Source organism: Myotis nattereri (assembly GCF_964212035.1).
Source record: "Myotis nattereri genome assembly, chromosome: 12".
NCBI lineage: Eukaryota > Metazoa > Chordata > Mammalia > Chiroptera > Vespertilionidae > Myotis > Myotis nattereri.
In genome coordinates this window covers 53,201,445-53,214,768 of record NC_138087.1, presented here as the reverse complement: position 1 = coordinate 53,214,768, position 13,324 = coordinate 53,201,445, and the positions used below count along the sequence as shown (strand labels likewise).

General features: G+C 44.8%; 1 protein-coding gene across 2 annotated transcripts; it reads right to left on the bottom strand.

The window, feature by feature from the left end:
* On the bottom strand, positions 1–12,823 carry NUDT2 (nudix hydrolase 2). Of its 2 annotated transcripts, none has more exons than XM_081103689.1 (3): positions 12,652–12,823; positions 2,212–2,352; positions 1–565 (listed from the first exon to the last, which is right to left on the bottom strand). In XM_081103689.1, the coding sequence occupies exons 2-3, from the start codon at positions 2,336–2,338 to the stop codon at positions 249–251; spliced, it is 444 nt and encodes a 147-aa protein (XP_080959815.1). In that variant the 5' UTR covers positions 2,339–2,352; positions 12,652–12,823; the 3' UTR covers positions 1–248. The 2 variants fall into 2 exon arrangements, with proteins under 2 accessions (XP_080959815.1, XP_080959816.1); XM_081103690.1 differs by lacking the exon at positions 12,652–12,823 and adding an exon at positions 4,447–4,512.
* Between the last annotated feature and the right edge of the window lie 501 nt (positions 12,824–13,324).

Sequence of the window (13,324 nt, the reverse complement as noted above, 5' to 3'; positions counted from 1 at the left end):
GACAGATAGGTTGCTTAAGGTTTATTTTGTACAAGGATGCACTTTTTTTTTAAACTCCTCCTACCTTCCTTTCCACCCAGCTCAGATTTTTGCCTGCTCGCCTCTGAGTGTGCAAGGCTGATTTACTAACCTATCTGTTCTTTGCTATGATGAGCCAAAGACCAGCACAACCTTCCCTGGAGCTGAAGGTGGGTTCATCTCAGAAAGGCCCTCAAGGATCCTACTGAGGCAAATGACTGTGTTTCAGCTCAGGCCACTGTGGAGCAGAGAAACTGGTGTCCTTCTTGGAGTAATGCCTCCATATCCTTGAACTGAGCCAACTGGCAGGCCTCCTCCAGCCCCAGCCAGCGGTAAGCTTGGTGCTCGTGGGAGAGGCGGATCTCTACGTCATAGTCCTTCACCTCTGCCAGCCAGTAGATGACTGTTTTAGGCTTCTTCCTGGCCACATAATTGAGCTCCCTTCTGAACCCCTCAATGATGGTCAGCTGGCTTGCTTTTAGGCCTGCTTCCTCCTGAGTCTCCCGCAGAGCTGTTTCCAATTCATTTTCTCCGGGTTCCACATGGCCTGGTTAGGAGAAAACAGAAAGAGGAGGGGGAGATAATCTTCAACAAAGCTGGATTTTCCAGGTTAGATGGTTTAAAGATGGGATCTTTGGTGACTTTTCTAGCTGTTGCTAGGCTAAAGGGCGGCTAGAGATTGGTAATATCCGAACACGCCTAGGAATAGGGTGCAGGGCAGGTAGTGTTTGGCTCTGCAGTATCTGGAAAACCCCTCCTCCTCACCCCATCTTCTCTACAGAGAAACAGACCATGTACTTGGCAAGTCTGGTCTAGAACACTGCTCCTTTGATGGTGAGAGATGGCCTCCCTCAGACCTCTGCTTTCTTATTCTTTGGAGTTTTCCTCATCCCATATGCTTAGGAAGACCTTTCCCTTGGAGACCTTAAACTTTAAGGCTTAAAGTGATGTTCCCAAGGAGGGGCAGTCCCTTCTTGGCAGATGGGAGCCAGCTGAGAGTGAGCACTTTGCCTCAATCCACAGTGAGGAGTTAACACTGTCTGCAGTTGGTCTCTAAAGTCCCAAGGCCAACAGACAGGCTCAAAACCATGTACTTCAGCATCAGCAGCTGTTTCCAAGTAGCTATCAAGGCTTTTCCAAATTGTTTTCATCTTTCTAACTGAGCAAGACCAGATTCCAGTTTCATAGGGAAAGTCCTGATGGGAACTTAGACTAAGGACAAGCCGAGAAACAGTTCTAAGAAAATTTGTTGGCAAGACCTAAACCCGAGCAGACAGTTGCCAAGAAACTGTTGTAGGAGAACTTGAAGCTCTGCAGACTGGGAGCAGCCCTCAGCTCTGCCGCTAGGCCCTTCCTGCAAATTCTCAGTTTGCCCAGAAGAGCCAAGAAGGACTGGGAGGGGTCTGGCAGCCTCTGTCAACACATGGCTCCGGCAGTTGCTGGGGGCCTCCTGGTTTAGGAGCTCATGGGGAGCAGGAATTGTTAGCTGTTCCCTTCTTTGTTGGGAGACAGGGCTATATTCTAGTCTTCCTCGTTCCTAGGGTCCTCGTAGCACTGCCCTGAGTCAGCTGCTGCTGCACAGCTCCGACAGAAAGCAACCAGCAGTTTGTACTTAAAGACCATTTGAGCTCATGGCTTCTGGAGAATTTTCTCTGTATGGCACCTCATATGGCACCTCACAAACACAGGTAGGTAATGCATCAAAGGACGAAGGTGAGGGGGGTGCTGGTGGTGGCAGAAGTGACTCTGATCCAGGATGTCTTACCTTCCCTCAGAAGTGTGTGGGAGTCTCTAAGCACACCTTCCCAACATCAGCTATTCGGCATTCTGCCCATCAACATTAACAGGGTAACTTCTCCCCCAGGCCCAAGCCTCCCAAAATTCAGAGGGGTCCTTTGAAATCTTTCAGTGTGACATAGGAGATCAGGAGCAAATGTGGCTATTTCTATAAATAGTATTTGTAACATTTCTTTCCATTTTGTCACCTTGTCTTTCCTTAGTGAAACTCAAATGTGCAAATTTTTAAAAATTCATTCTTTTTTTTAAGAAATTGATTTCAGAAAGTAAGGAAGAGGGAGAGAGAGATAGAAACATCAATGATGAGAGAGCATCATTGATTGGTTGCCTCCTGCACGCAACCTGGGCATGAGCCCTTGACTGGAATTGAACCTGGGACCCTCTGGGTACTTGTACCTTTAGGAGGAGTCCAGTGATGAATGCCATCTGATGCCTGCAGCAGTAGAAACTCAATTGAAGCGTTGTCTACCTTGGGAATGAGGCGTCTTCGGAAGATGATCAAGCCACATGCTCTCAGGGCCATGGTCTATTTGAGAACTTAATAAAGAAGAAGGGGACATTGGGAAGTTACACAAAGCAGGAAGATCCATTCTGGGGGAGCAGCACTCTGGTGCTGGGGAGTAGCACAGACCAGCTAACAGTGACCTCATCACCTACAGAAAAAAGCAGAATGCCAAGAGCCAATGGGGGGAAACCAGGAATCAGAGATAGGCCTTTTTGTCTAACTGCAGGACGCTGGCCCTACCCTGTCAGTGTGGCTCTATCCTAACTCCTCCAAGTCTAAAACAAAGGCTGGTATGTGTGTTAAGAGACAAGAGATCCTTGGAAGCAAACCCACTGAGACTGGAGAGATGCTGGGAATGGGAGAGATGCAGTACAATATTCTCATCAAACCCACAATCCCATTCTCCTCAGCCTCCAGCCCAGGGGTGGGCAAACTTTTTGATTCGAGGGCCACAATGGGTTCTTAAACTGGACCGGAGGGCCGGAACAAAAGCATGGATGGAGTGTTTGTGTGAACTAATATAAATTCAAAGTAAACATCATTACATCAAAGGGTACGGTCTTTTTTTTTTTTAGTTTTATTCATTTCAAAAGGGCCGGATCCGGCCCGCGGGCCGTAGTTTGCCCACGGCTGCTCCAGCCTGAGTTTCTGGAGCAAAGAGATCCAACAGTGTGGTATCTGATGGCTTAAAGGGGGCCGCTTAGGAAAGGTAGCTTGTGTACACTTTTTTTGTCATGGATTTTTTAGTCTTTTATCCATGTTTTGGAATGTTATATATTCACATGGTTTAAAACTTGAAGCTCAAAAAGGGCACACATAGTAAAAAGTCTCCCACCTCATCAGAGGTGGAACTAGCATGGTGGTCCAGAGTGAACCTAGAGCCTGGGTTCAAGTTCGGGCTCTGTTACTTATTCACTGTGCAATTTCCTCCTAAGCCTCAGTTTCCTCATCTGTAAGACAAGATGATAATAGTTCTGCCTCAAGGGTTGCTGTGAGGATTGCTTGACTTCACTTTTATAAAGTGCTTCAGAGCAGTGCCTGGTATGTAAATAAATTTCAATATGCATAGAAAAATGTCTGGATAGACACATCATCAATAGTGTTTTCTGGAGGATGAGGTTATGAGGAGACTTTCATTTTCTACTCCACGTATTTCCGTATTGTTTGGAAATTTACAGAGAACATTTACTAATTTTATAATAAGCAATACAATAAAAACTAAACTTTTTAGTCTTTTCCATTTCATGTAGTCTTTTCTTCTATTTCAGAAAAATATGTCAACAACAACAAAAGACAGGAAGGGAGAACAGTAGAAATATCTGCAGAACTGGAAAAAAATCACCATCTGAAGGGGAACATGTAATCAAGGTAACAACAATATGGAAGATGTTTTATGTTAAGACCCTGTTAAGAAAAATCTGTGCCATTTGTTCATTCAACAAATACTTATTGAGTCCCTACTATGTACTAAGCACTATTCTAGGCCGTTGCCCTCATGTAGTTTTTTTTGTTTTTTGTTTTTTTTTTAATATATTTTATTGATTTTTTACAGACAGGAAGGGAGAGAGATAGAGACTTAGAAACATCAATGAGAGAGAAACATCGATCAGCTGCCTCCTGCACATCTCCCACTGGGGATGTGCCCGCAACCCAGGTACATGCCCTTGACCGGAATCGAACCTGGGACCTTTCAGTCCGCAGGCTGACGCTCTATCCACTGAGCCAAACCGGTTTCGGCAAGTTTTATATTCTAGCGGAAGAGGAGGGCTTTAATTAAATAATTAAGCAAATTAAAAAATAATTGCCAATAAAGTATGTCCTACAAAAGAAAAATGTATGATGAGCAACCTGACCTTGTCTAAGGGATCAAGGAAGGATTCTTGGAAGAAGGGATGTTTGACAGAGAAGTAAATGCTTAAGTTGGCAAAGGGAAGGAGGAGAGAGGCGTGCTCCAGGTGGAAGGAACAGTACAGACAGAGGTCCTGGGGTGGGATGGCAGAACTGAAAGAAAACTAAATGTCTCAAATGCAGCGAAGGCCTGGGAGAGTGTCCCATGCAGGATGAGGCCTGAGTCAGCAGGGCCTCACCTGCAAGATTCCAGGGCCAAAGAAAGAGCTGGTACTCACAGACAGCAGAGCTAACTGCAGAGAGGGTCGCTGGGGTAGGAGCTGATGGTCTCTATGGCCCCTTTGTTGGTGCTTAATCAAGATGAGCTTGCATCTATCAAAGGCAAAAAAATCAGGTCCAAACTAAAACCTGTTTCAGGGCAATTCTGAGGACTGCCAACAGATGGTAATGTTACTCTAGGGAACAGCAGTTCCTTACCAGAAAACCAAACACGCCCAACACTGCGACCTTTCCAAACCTGTAATGAGCGTTTTAAGGACTGGAAACAATCTCAAAAGGGCTTTCTAAAATGGCCTATGCTATAATACACTGTTGGTGAGAGAGCAAATTAGCATATCCTCACAGGAGGGCAATTTACTTATGAATATCAAAACATAGCATATTCCCTTAGACCCAGAAATGCCATTTCTAGGCATCTGACATACAGAAATATATGTTTAAAATGCACACACAAGGATGTTCATTACAACTTTGTTTGAAATGTCAAAAAGAAAAAAAGGCAAAAACAAATATCCATCAATAAAGGAATCATGAAATAAAGTACAGTATATCTACATGATAAAAATTATGAGCAAGCTCTCTCTTTTCCAGAGCACACCCCTGCCTCTCCTCCCTCTTTCACCCCTCATGGTGTGTATCTTTCTCCCTCTTTCTCCTAAGCTCCAAGGGCCCTTCTACTACCCCTGTCACTTTCTAAATAAACTTTCCTTTATAGTTTGGAAGAAAATTATGAAGCCATAAAAAAATGAGGTAGAGCCAATGTGCTGCTTGTAAAAAGATTTTCAGACATACTAAAAATATATATATATGTTTTAGAATAGTATGTATAATGTGATCCTGTTTGAGTTTAAAAATTCATTTAAATGGAAATCGGGTTTTATTAAGCATTGTGTTCTATTTCACTGGTCTCCACATTTATGCTGAGAGCTTTCCCCATTCTGGAAGCCAGAAATAAAAGTTTCAAATTACTGGTTCCAGGTATCGGCAGAGACAGGTGTCTGATCCCATTCCCTGACCCCTCTCCCCCAGGCCCCATCAAGATGCTTGGAAAGTATTAGCAAGTTATAAGTGTAGATTATAGTAAGTATAAGGCACCTTATGCCTGCCTTGGGTGGATTCCCATGGAATAAATGTTAGAATCCCTAGATAAGCTCTGCAATCCAAGACTACAGGCACAGAACCCTCCCTGACTGGGACAGGAAGCCCCAGAGCATTCCTTCACACCACTGCCATCCCAACACAGCCTCAGGAAACAAAGATGGAAGAGCCAACGAGGAGAGGAGAGGGAAACAGGCCAATGTTTTCCTAAGGGGAGGGGACTTAGAGGAGTATCAAGGGTGAACCCGAGCAAAAGTGTATCTCAGTAGATACCAATGCACAGGAGTGATAACATCTAAAACCCAGACCTACCAACAACAGTCCATCTCAATGAGACCAGAAGAGCTAAGATTAAGAGCTAGGATTAGATGTTCTCTTTCTATCTATGCTCTCGACTCATGGAGGAAGTCTGAGACAGTTCTAGAAAGGCAGGACTCCTATTTTTCCTTTCAGTTGCTTGGCTTGAGCCAGCTTTTCTCTGGAATTTCTCCCTCCTTCTCCATACACATTACCTTCTGCTCATTCTTTCAGAAGCAACTCAGATGTCACCTATCTTCTGGGCCTTTCACATGGCTTGAATAAATTTCTACTATAGGGTTTGATGAGAGAAGCCAAACACTATGAGCAACAGAAAATTAAGGATTTAGTATAGGAACTAGACCTTGTTCAAGGAGTTGGATGGGAGTTGAGGGAGAAATCCCTGCAGTGCTGCCGCATCTGCATCTGCTGTTGGGCCTGAAGTCTCTATAGGTCAGCAGGCCAGCAACTGGGGAAGGGAAGCTGGCTGTGGGGGAGAGCAAGGAAAACTGGAACCTGTGAGAACAAATAGGAACTAAAAGGACAAGTGGAACTCATGAGGACAAACTGAAACTTGCAACTTCCTTTCACCATCTGCAAGCTCATTGACGCAGGTGACTTGCAGAAGCTGGAGCTCTGTGCCACACACAGAGCTGCGTGTACACCTGGCCCAGGACTCAGAGTAGCTGAAGGAGGAGATTCAGTGGAGTTGTGGCGCTGCAGGCCTCAGGGGCTGTGCATAAACAATGCGCACATCAGTATCAAGGGTTATGCACTGCCACCATGCCTGTTACCCTGCTCTGCCCCCTTCACAGTGTACTGGTAGCTACTTCACTTCAGCTTTACAAATCTCAAATAAAATTTTCTTAAAGTCAACCCTAACCTGGAACCATACAGAAGGGAATCCTGGGAAACCTAGTTCCAGCTTAGCTAAGTGGACATAGAACAAAGCCACAAGCATGCAAACCTAGTAAGGTAAATCTCTAGCTCTAGCAGGGAAGAGCCACATCATGAGCTCTGTCTCCTTGGGACTTAGTAGAGCAGCCCTCAACAGATGTTCACTGATTCAACAGAACTCTCTCCACACCTCACTCAAACAAATGCTCAGGGAATGTTCTGCGAATTTGGGAAATAGCCCAGTGTTTTTCTAAAGAGTGCCATTTACATAAAAGTCAATGGAGGTATTGTTGGAGGTTTTCTGGAGTCCACTAAGCTGAAACTGTTCTGGGGTTTGAAAGCATCTCTCTGTCTCTCTCTGTCTCTGCTTCTCTCTCTCTCTCACTTCAAATGATTTCAAATCTCAGGAGGTTAAAGAACACAGCATCCAATATGCAAATATGCCTGCAGCCATCACTGAGGTGAGAACGCCAGGCCAGGACAACAGCAGGCAATTCACACCTCAGAAAAGTGGCAAAATGCCTTAGGTGGTTAAAATAACCTGAACAAAACCAAAAAACACCCCTTGATGTCATCAGGAGGTTCCAGGAGCTAAGGAAAAGTGCCTTGGCTTTCTCTCTCTATATATAACTCCTTCACACCTAGGAGGTTCAGGATTTAGGTGCCAAAAAATAATTTACAGGTAAATGGCTATACTGATGTGCTGTGTGTCCGTGTTTTCAAATTAATCTGAGTGCTATTGCAAGCATAGCTCAACCCCAAAGCCCTCAAATATACCCTTAGGTATAGAAAGAGCTCCCCAAATCCTCCCCCAACTTGTCCCCTTAATAAAAATGTTTCATGCCACCATCTTATCAATTAAGCATCTACACTATGTCAATTACACTGCACCTGTTTTTTTTATATCTTTTTAAAAAATATGGGTTTTTTTGTGTTTTTTAAAATATATATATATATATATATTTTATAATATATATATATATATATATATATATATTTTTAAATATATTTTTACTGATTTTTTACAGAGAGGAAGGGGGAGGGACAGAGAGTTAGAAACATCGATGAGAGAGAAACATCGACCAGCTGCCTCCTGCACATCTCCCACTGGGGATATGCTCGCAACCAAGGTACATGCCCTTGACCGGAATCGAACCTGGGATCCTTGAGTCCGCAGGCCGACGCTCTATCCACTGAGCCAAACCGGTTTGGCTTTAAAATATATTGTATTGATTTTTTTACAGAGAGGAAGGGAGAGAGATAGAGAGTTAGAAACATCGATGAGAGAGAAACATCGATCAGCTGCCTCCTGCACATCTCCTTCTGGGGATGTGCCCGCAACCCAGGCACATGCCTTTGACCGGAATCGAACCTGGGACCCTTCAGTCCGCAAGCCGACGCTCTATCCACTGAGCCAAACCAGTTTTGGCAAAAAATATGCTTTTATTGACTTTAGAGAGGAAGGGAGAGGGAGATAGAAACATCAATGATGAGAGAGAATCATTGATCAGCTGCCCTCCCCCACACTCCCCACTGGGAATGGAGCCCACCACCCGGGCATGTGCCCTGACTGGGAATTGAACCATGACCTCCTGGTTCATAGGTCGATCCTCAACAACTAAGCCACACTGGCAGGGCTACGTGTATCTTTTTTTAATGCTCAAAACAACTCTTCATGATAAGCATTACTATCTTCATTTTATGATGGGGAAACTGAGATTCAAAAAGGTTAAAATACTTGCCCAAAGGCATACCTATCTGTGAATGGTGGGATTTGAATCCAAGTAAGCCTAACTCCAAAGGCTATCTTCTTTTTCCTTATACAGCACTCCTTACCATGAGAGAGCAGGGCTTGGGGCAAAAACGGCCCTGACAGAGGACACGCAAATGACTTATAAAAATTACTTCCAATTCCAAAATTCCCAGTCTTTGATCTATATTCATATGGAGAGTTTTTAAGATGTCTGGCTGGAATCCTTTCTACAGAACGGGTTTTAGTTGGAAGGGTATATGAATGAAGGGCCTGGTGCCCAAAGACAACCCTGGAGGGGTAGTGTAGCCAGAGGTGCCTAAACTTTGCCTCTCTGGATAAGGGTTTCTTTGCCTCTTCTGCTTTTTCCTAGGAAACAGGAACCTAAAACCACATGTTCAAAACCATACCCAGTAGTGTGGGGGTTTCCAGGTACCGAGTATTGGGAACACCCTGATGCTAGCCTTGGACAAGCACACACGCATCTAATTTAAGATGCTAGTGTCCAGAAAATTTGCCCAGACCATTCCACTGTGAGGAGGCCCAACTATGCCGGCCCACGAGCAACTCTGTGACGGCTCAGCTTTCCCTTATTTTCCACATCATCATGGTCTTTTCTCTGATTCTCCAACTCCCTTCTCCCCTTCCAAAGGGGTGGACAGAAATGAGCCACCCATCTATGAATAAAGTTATCTCTTGTAACAACACCAGCAAAGAGAAAAAGAAAACAGGAAAGAAAAAAGCCCCCAACCACCATGATGAAATTGAGACAATGAAAATGTTCCCTCAACTGCACCTTTCCCTGGACATCTGCCACTTTCTCATCTCGGAGACCAAGCTGCTGAGTCATCTTGCTATCTTTGCTATTTGGCTGAGGGAGGAAAAAGGAGATTTCACCTGCAATGACATGCATATTGGCTTCCAGGATGAGGACAAAGTCAGACAAGGTTGAGACAAAAATCATTCCTAGTGAAGGGAATCTGTTTAGTGGCCTATTAGTGCCATCTGCTGTACAATTCTGGAAAGCAAGGATGGGGAATTTTAATATTAGCCTGAGGGGATTTGTTTATTCATCTTACATCTGTTGAGTGTATCCCATGCGACAGGCAATGTAACAGGATTGAAGAGTAGATATGGAGCTGAGTACTACAAAACTCCTGTTTTCTAGGGGTTCTCAGCCTAGTGAAAGTGGAAGATATTTAAACAGACAAGTTACCAGTGTGTTTTGGGCATCATAGCTGTATGTGTAAGCTGGAAAGATAGCAAAGAGAAAGGAGTGATTACCTTTAGGTCAAAGGGGTACCCTATAAGGATTTTGAAGGATGGCTAGTTGACCAGAAAAATAAAGGTGGGGGCGAGGGGCGCCCAGGTAAAAGGGTGGAGGGCAAAGACCCTCAAGCACAAGATGGCATTCCACTGCCAAACAGCTTAGTGTATATTCTGTAGGCAATGAGGAGCCTTTGACAGCAATGAGGGCTATAATATGGTCAGACTGACATTTTACAAAGACATTCTGGAAGCATGTCTGGAAGCAATGAAGGTGGAAATGAATTGCAAGGGAGGTAGAAATGAATTAGAAGGGAAGATTAGAGGCAAGATCAATTGGTTACAAGCCCGTTGCCAACAGTCCAGATGACAAATGATATAGAGTTAAATTAAGGCAGAGGCAGTGAGAAAGGAGAAGGGATGTATTTGAAAGATATCTCAAAGAGAAAATCAACACGATTTGATGTTTCGTTGTCCAAGAGAGAGAGAGAGAGAGAGAGAGAGAGAGAGAGAGAGAGAGAACGTATGGTTTAGGTAACTATAGAAGATAAGTAGGTAGAGTAGGGAGTAGAATGTAAGCTAATGATTTCTGTTTGGGACAAGTTGAACTTAAAGTGTTAAAGACTAACCACAAGGTAAAATGACATGGGTCTAGAGTTCAGTGATTCTCTGACCTCATCTCTTCATTTCCCAAGGTGGAAATTTCCATTAGAGAAAAATTTTGCTCTCACTGTAGGTACCTCTGGAGCCCACCTCACTCCATTTGGGTGAGTCTGCTTGTGCATCTGCTATTACAAGCATTTTCATCCTCTTTCAGTCTGAAATAGCATGGCACAGCACAGAAAAGCATGGCTGTCTTTGCAGTGAGAAAGACCTAGCTCTTTAAACAACTGTGCTACTTTGAGCAAAATATTTAACTTCACTAAGCCTCATTTTCTCTCATTTGTAAGATGAGAATAACTCCTACTTTTCACAATTGTTGTAATTCAAAATAATGTATACATAGGATCTGACACATTAGAAGTACTGAATGTATGTGTCACTCTTATCCCTGTATCATAAAAGATCACCAGAAAGCTTTTTTATTTTTGTTGTGTGTGTGTGTTTTTAATCCTCACCCAAGAACATGCCTTTTTTGACCTAAGGGGGAGAGGGGGAGAGACAGAAACACTGATGTAAAAAACAGCAATTAGTTCCCCTCCTATGCACCTTACTGACCAGGAATCAAACCTGTGACCTTCGGGTGTATGGGAGGACACTCCAACTGAGCCACACCAGACAGGGTTTATGGTGTTTTAATGGCACGCGCTTAGCTTTTATTGATAGATGAATAAAGAAATGGCTTTTCAACTTGGCAGGTGTGGCTCAGTTGGTTAAGGACCGTCCCACGCACCAAATCAGGGGGTTGCCAGTTGGATTCCTAGTCAGGGCACATGCCTGGGTTGCAGGCTTAATCCCCAGTAGGGCACATGCAGAAGGCAGCTGATCCATGTTTCTCCTCTCTCTGAAATCAATAAACATATTTTCTTAAAAAAGTCTTTTTATATTTTCTGCAAAATTGCTGGGAAACACACTGTTCACCACGCCATGTATATTCCTCATGTAAAAGGTCCCACAAGCCTGGCCAGTGTAGCTCAGTGGTTGAGCATCAACCTATATACCAGGAGGTCATGGTTCCATTCCCAGTCAAGGGGAATGCCTGGGGTTGCAGAGTGGAGGACAATCCCCGGTGGGGGTGTGCAGGAGGCAGCCCATCAATGATTCTCTCCCATCAGTGATGTTTCTCTCTCTCCTTTTCCCTTCCTCTCTGAAATCAATTGAAAAAAAAGTGTAAAAAGGTTCCACACGATAAATCCCTTTCAATATAGCTACTATGAAGAAATTTCACGTTTGAAGAATGGATCCTTTCCTTAATTATTATTTAACAAGTTTTGAGCTAAATTGGGTACTCAATTACAGTAAGTCTAATGGCCCATTGGTTCGTATATTTCTTTGTTTCTATTAAGTTAGTAGCTACCATTTTTTGAGGAGTTACTACTTGCCCAGCATTGTGCGAAGTGCTTCACCTCCATTGTTTCAATTAATCTTCACAACAACTCTCTGGGGCATTACCACCATTTTTTTAGAAGAAGAAAAAGGAAACTATGACTCAGAGAAGTGTCTGTCTCACTCCCAATATCGTGGCTCTTTGCCTGAACTCTGCACTAGTGGTCTACATTTGGCTGTTTGCTTGCATTCACTTTACTTTACTTATATATACTAAGTTTAACAAGTTCATAGGACCCAAACCAGGCCCGAACAAAGAAAAAGTAAATGGTATTTTAGGTAGTGAGACTCTCGTTTGACTTTCTTTACTTCCGCTATAATTGTCACGATATTTTCCATTCAATAAATGAAGCAGCCCTAACCGGTTTGGCTCAGTGGATAGAGCGTCGGCCTGCGGACCGACAGGTCCCAGGACTGACAGGTCCCAGGTTCGATTCCGGTCAAGGGCATGTACCTTGGTTGCGGGCACATCCCCAGCAGGAAGTGTGCAAAGGCAGCTGATCGATGTTTCTCTCCCGTCGATGTTTCTAACTTTATCCCTCTCCCTTCCTCTCTGTAAAAAATCAATAAAATATATATTTAAAAAATAAATAAATAAATAAGTGAAGCAATTAGAAAATATAAAATCTCTTTGGGGAAGGAGGCAGGGTTTTAAGTTTAACAACAAGGTTAAAACTGAGGCCCAGGAAGGGGAAGGTAGAACGCGATCGGGGCGCTGGGCCCTAAACCCAGGTGGAGGAGCGCGCGTCCACCTTTGACCCGGCAGCTACGCGAGATTAGTCCGTTGCTGAGCCGGAGCCTCAGTTGATCCGCAGAGAACTAAACCCACACGGGCCGTTCAGCTACTCACCCGAAGCGAGGGAGGAAGGAGGGGCTCATGGACGGAGACTCCAGGGAGTGGTACGTCGACCAATCCGGGGAGCGCGACTGCGCTTTGGGGGACCAATGATTTGAAGGAGAAAAATTCTCGACCCGCCTCAAAGCTGCCTTTCTCTCTCTTAGAACGTCGCGAGATCTTCTCTTAAGTGGAACGATTGGTTGAAAGACGGAACTTGAGGGTTACGCCCACTGTCTTTTCCGACCCCTGATTGGTCTTCTAGAGGAGATGACGGCTAACGTCAGCGAGTTCCCTGGACGCCCATTGGAGGACAATGCGGGACTGCCAGCGCCGGGCACGGGCGCGGGCGTTCGAACCCGAGTTTGGCGGCGTTACCATGGGGATGCGGCCTGGCCGCTGCCTCCAGCTCTTGAGTTGACTAGGCACCTCCGCCGCCACCCTGGGGGCTCTCTCCCGTCGTCTTCTGTCCTTAGACAGGCCTGACCGTGGAGAAGGTTGGAAGCCTCCGAGGTGAGAAAGGGCTGTGAGACGGGGCGGGGGTAGACCTGGTTGGGAGCCCTGGCGACTGCCCCGCGGGAGAGGCTGGACGCCCGCCGAGCGCGAGAAGAGGCGGGCGGTTGTGAGTTGGTCTCTCCGGGTTGCCCGAGCGCATCCCCACTCTCTTTACCCTTCATCCCCATATCTT

Bases quoted from the DNA above. Each gene is read 5' to 3' on its own strand.
- NUDT2 (XM_081103689.1), bottom strand. From the start codon at position 2,338: ATGGCCCTGAGAGCATGTGGCTTGATCATCTTCCGAAGACGCCTCATT. The intron at 566-2,211 runs GTACAAGTACCC...TCTCCTAACCAG, and splicing joins TCACTGGACTCCTCCTAAAG to GCCATGTGGAACCCGGAGAA.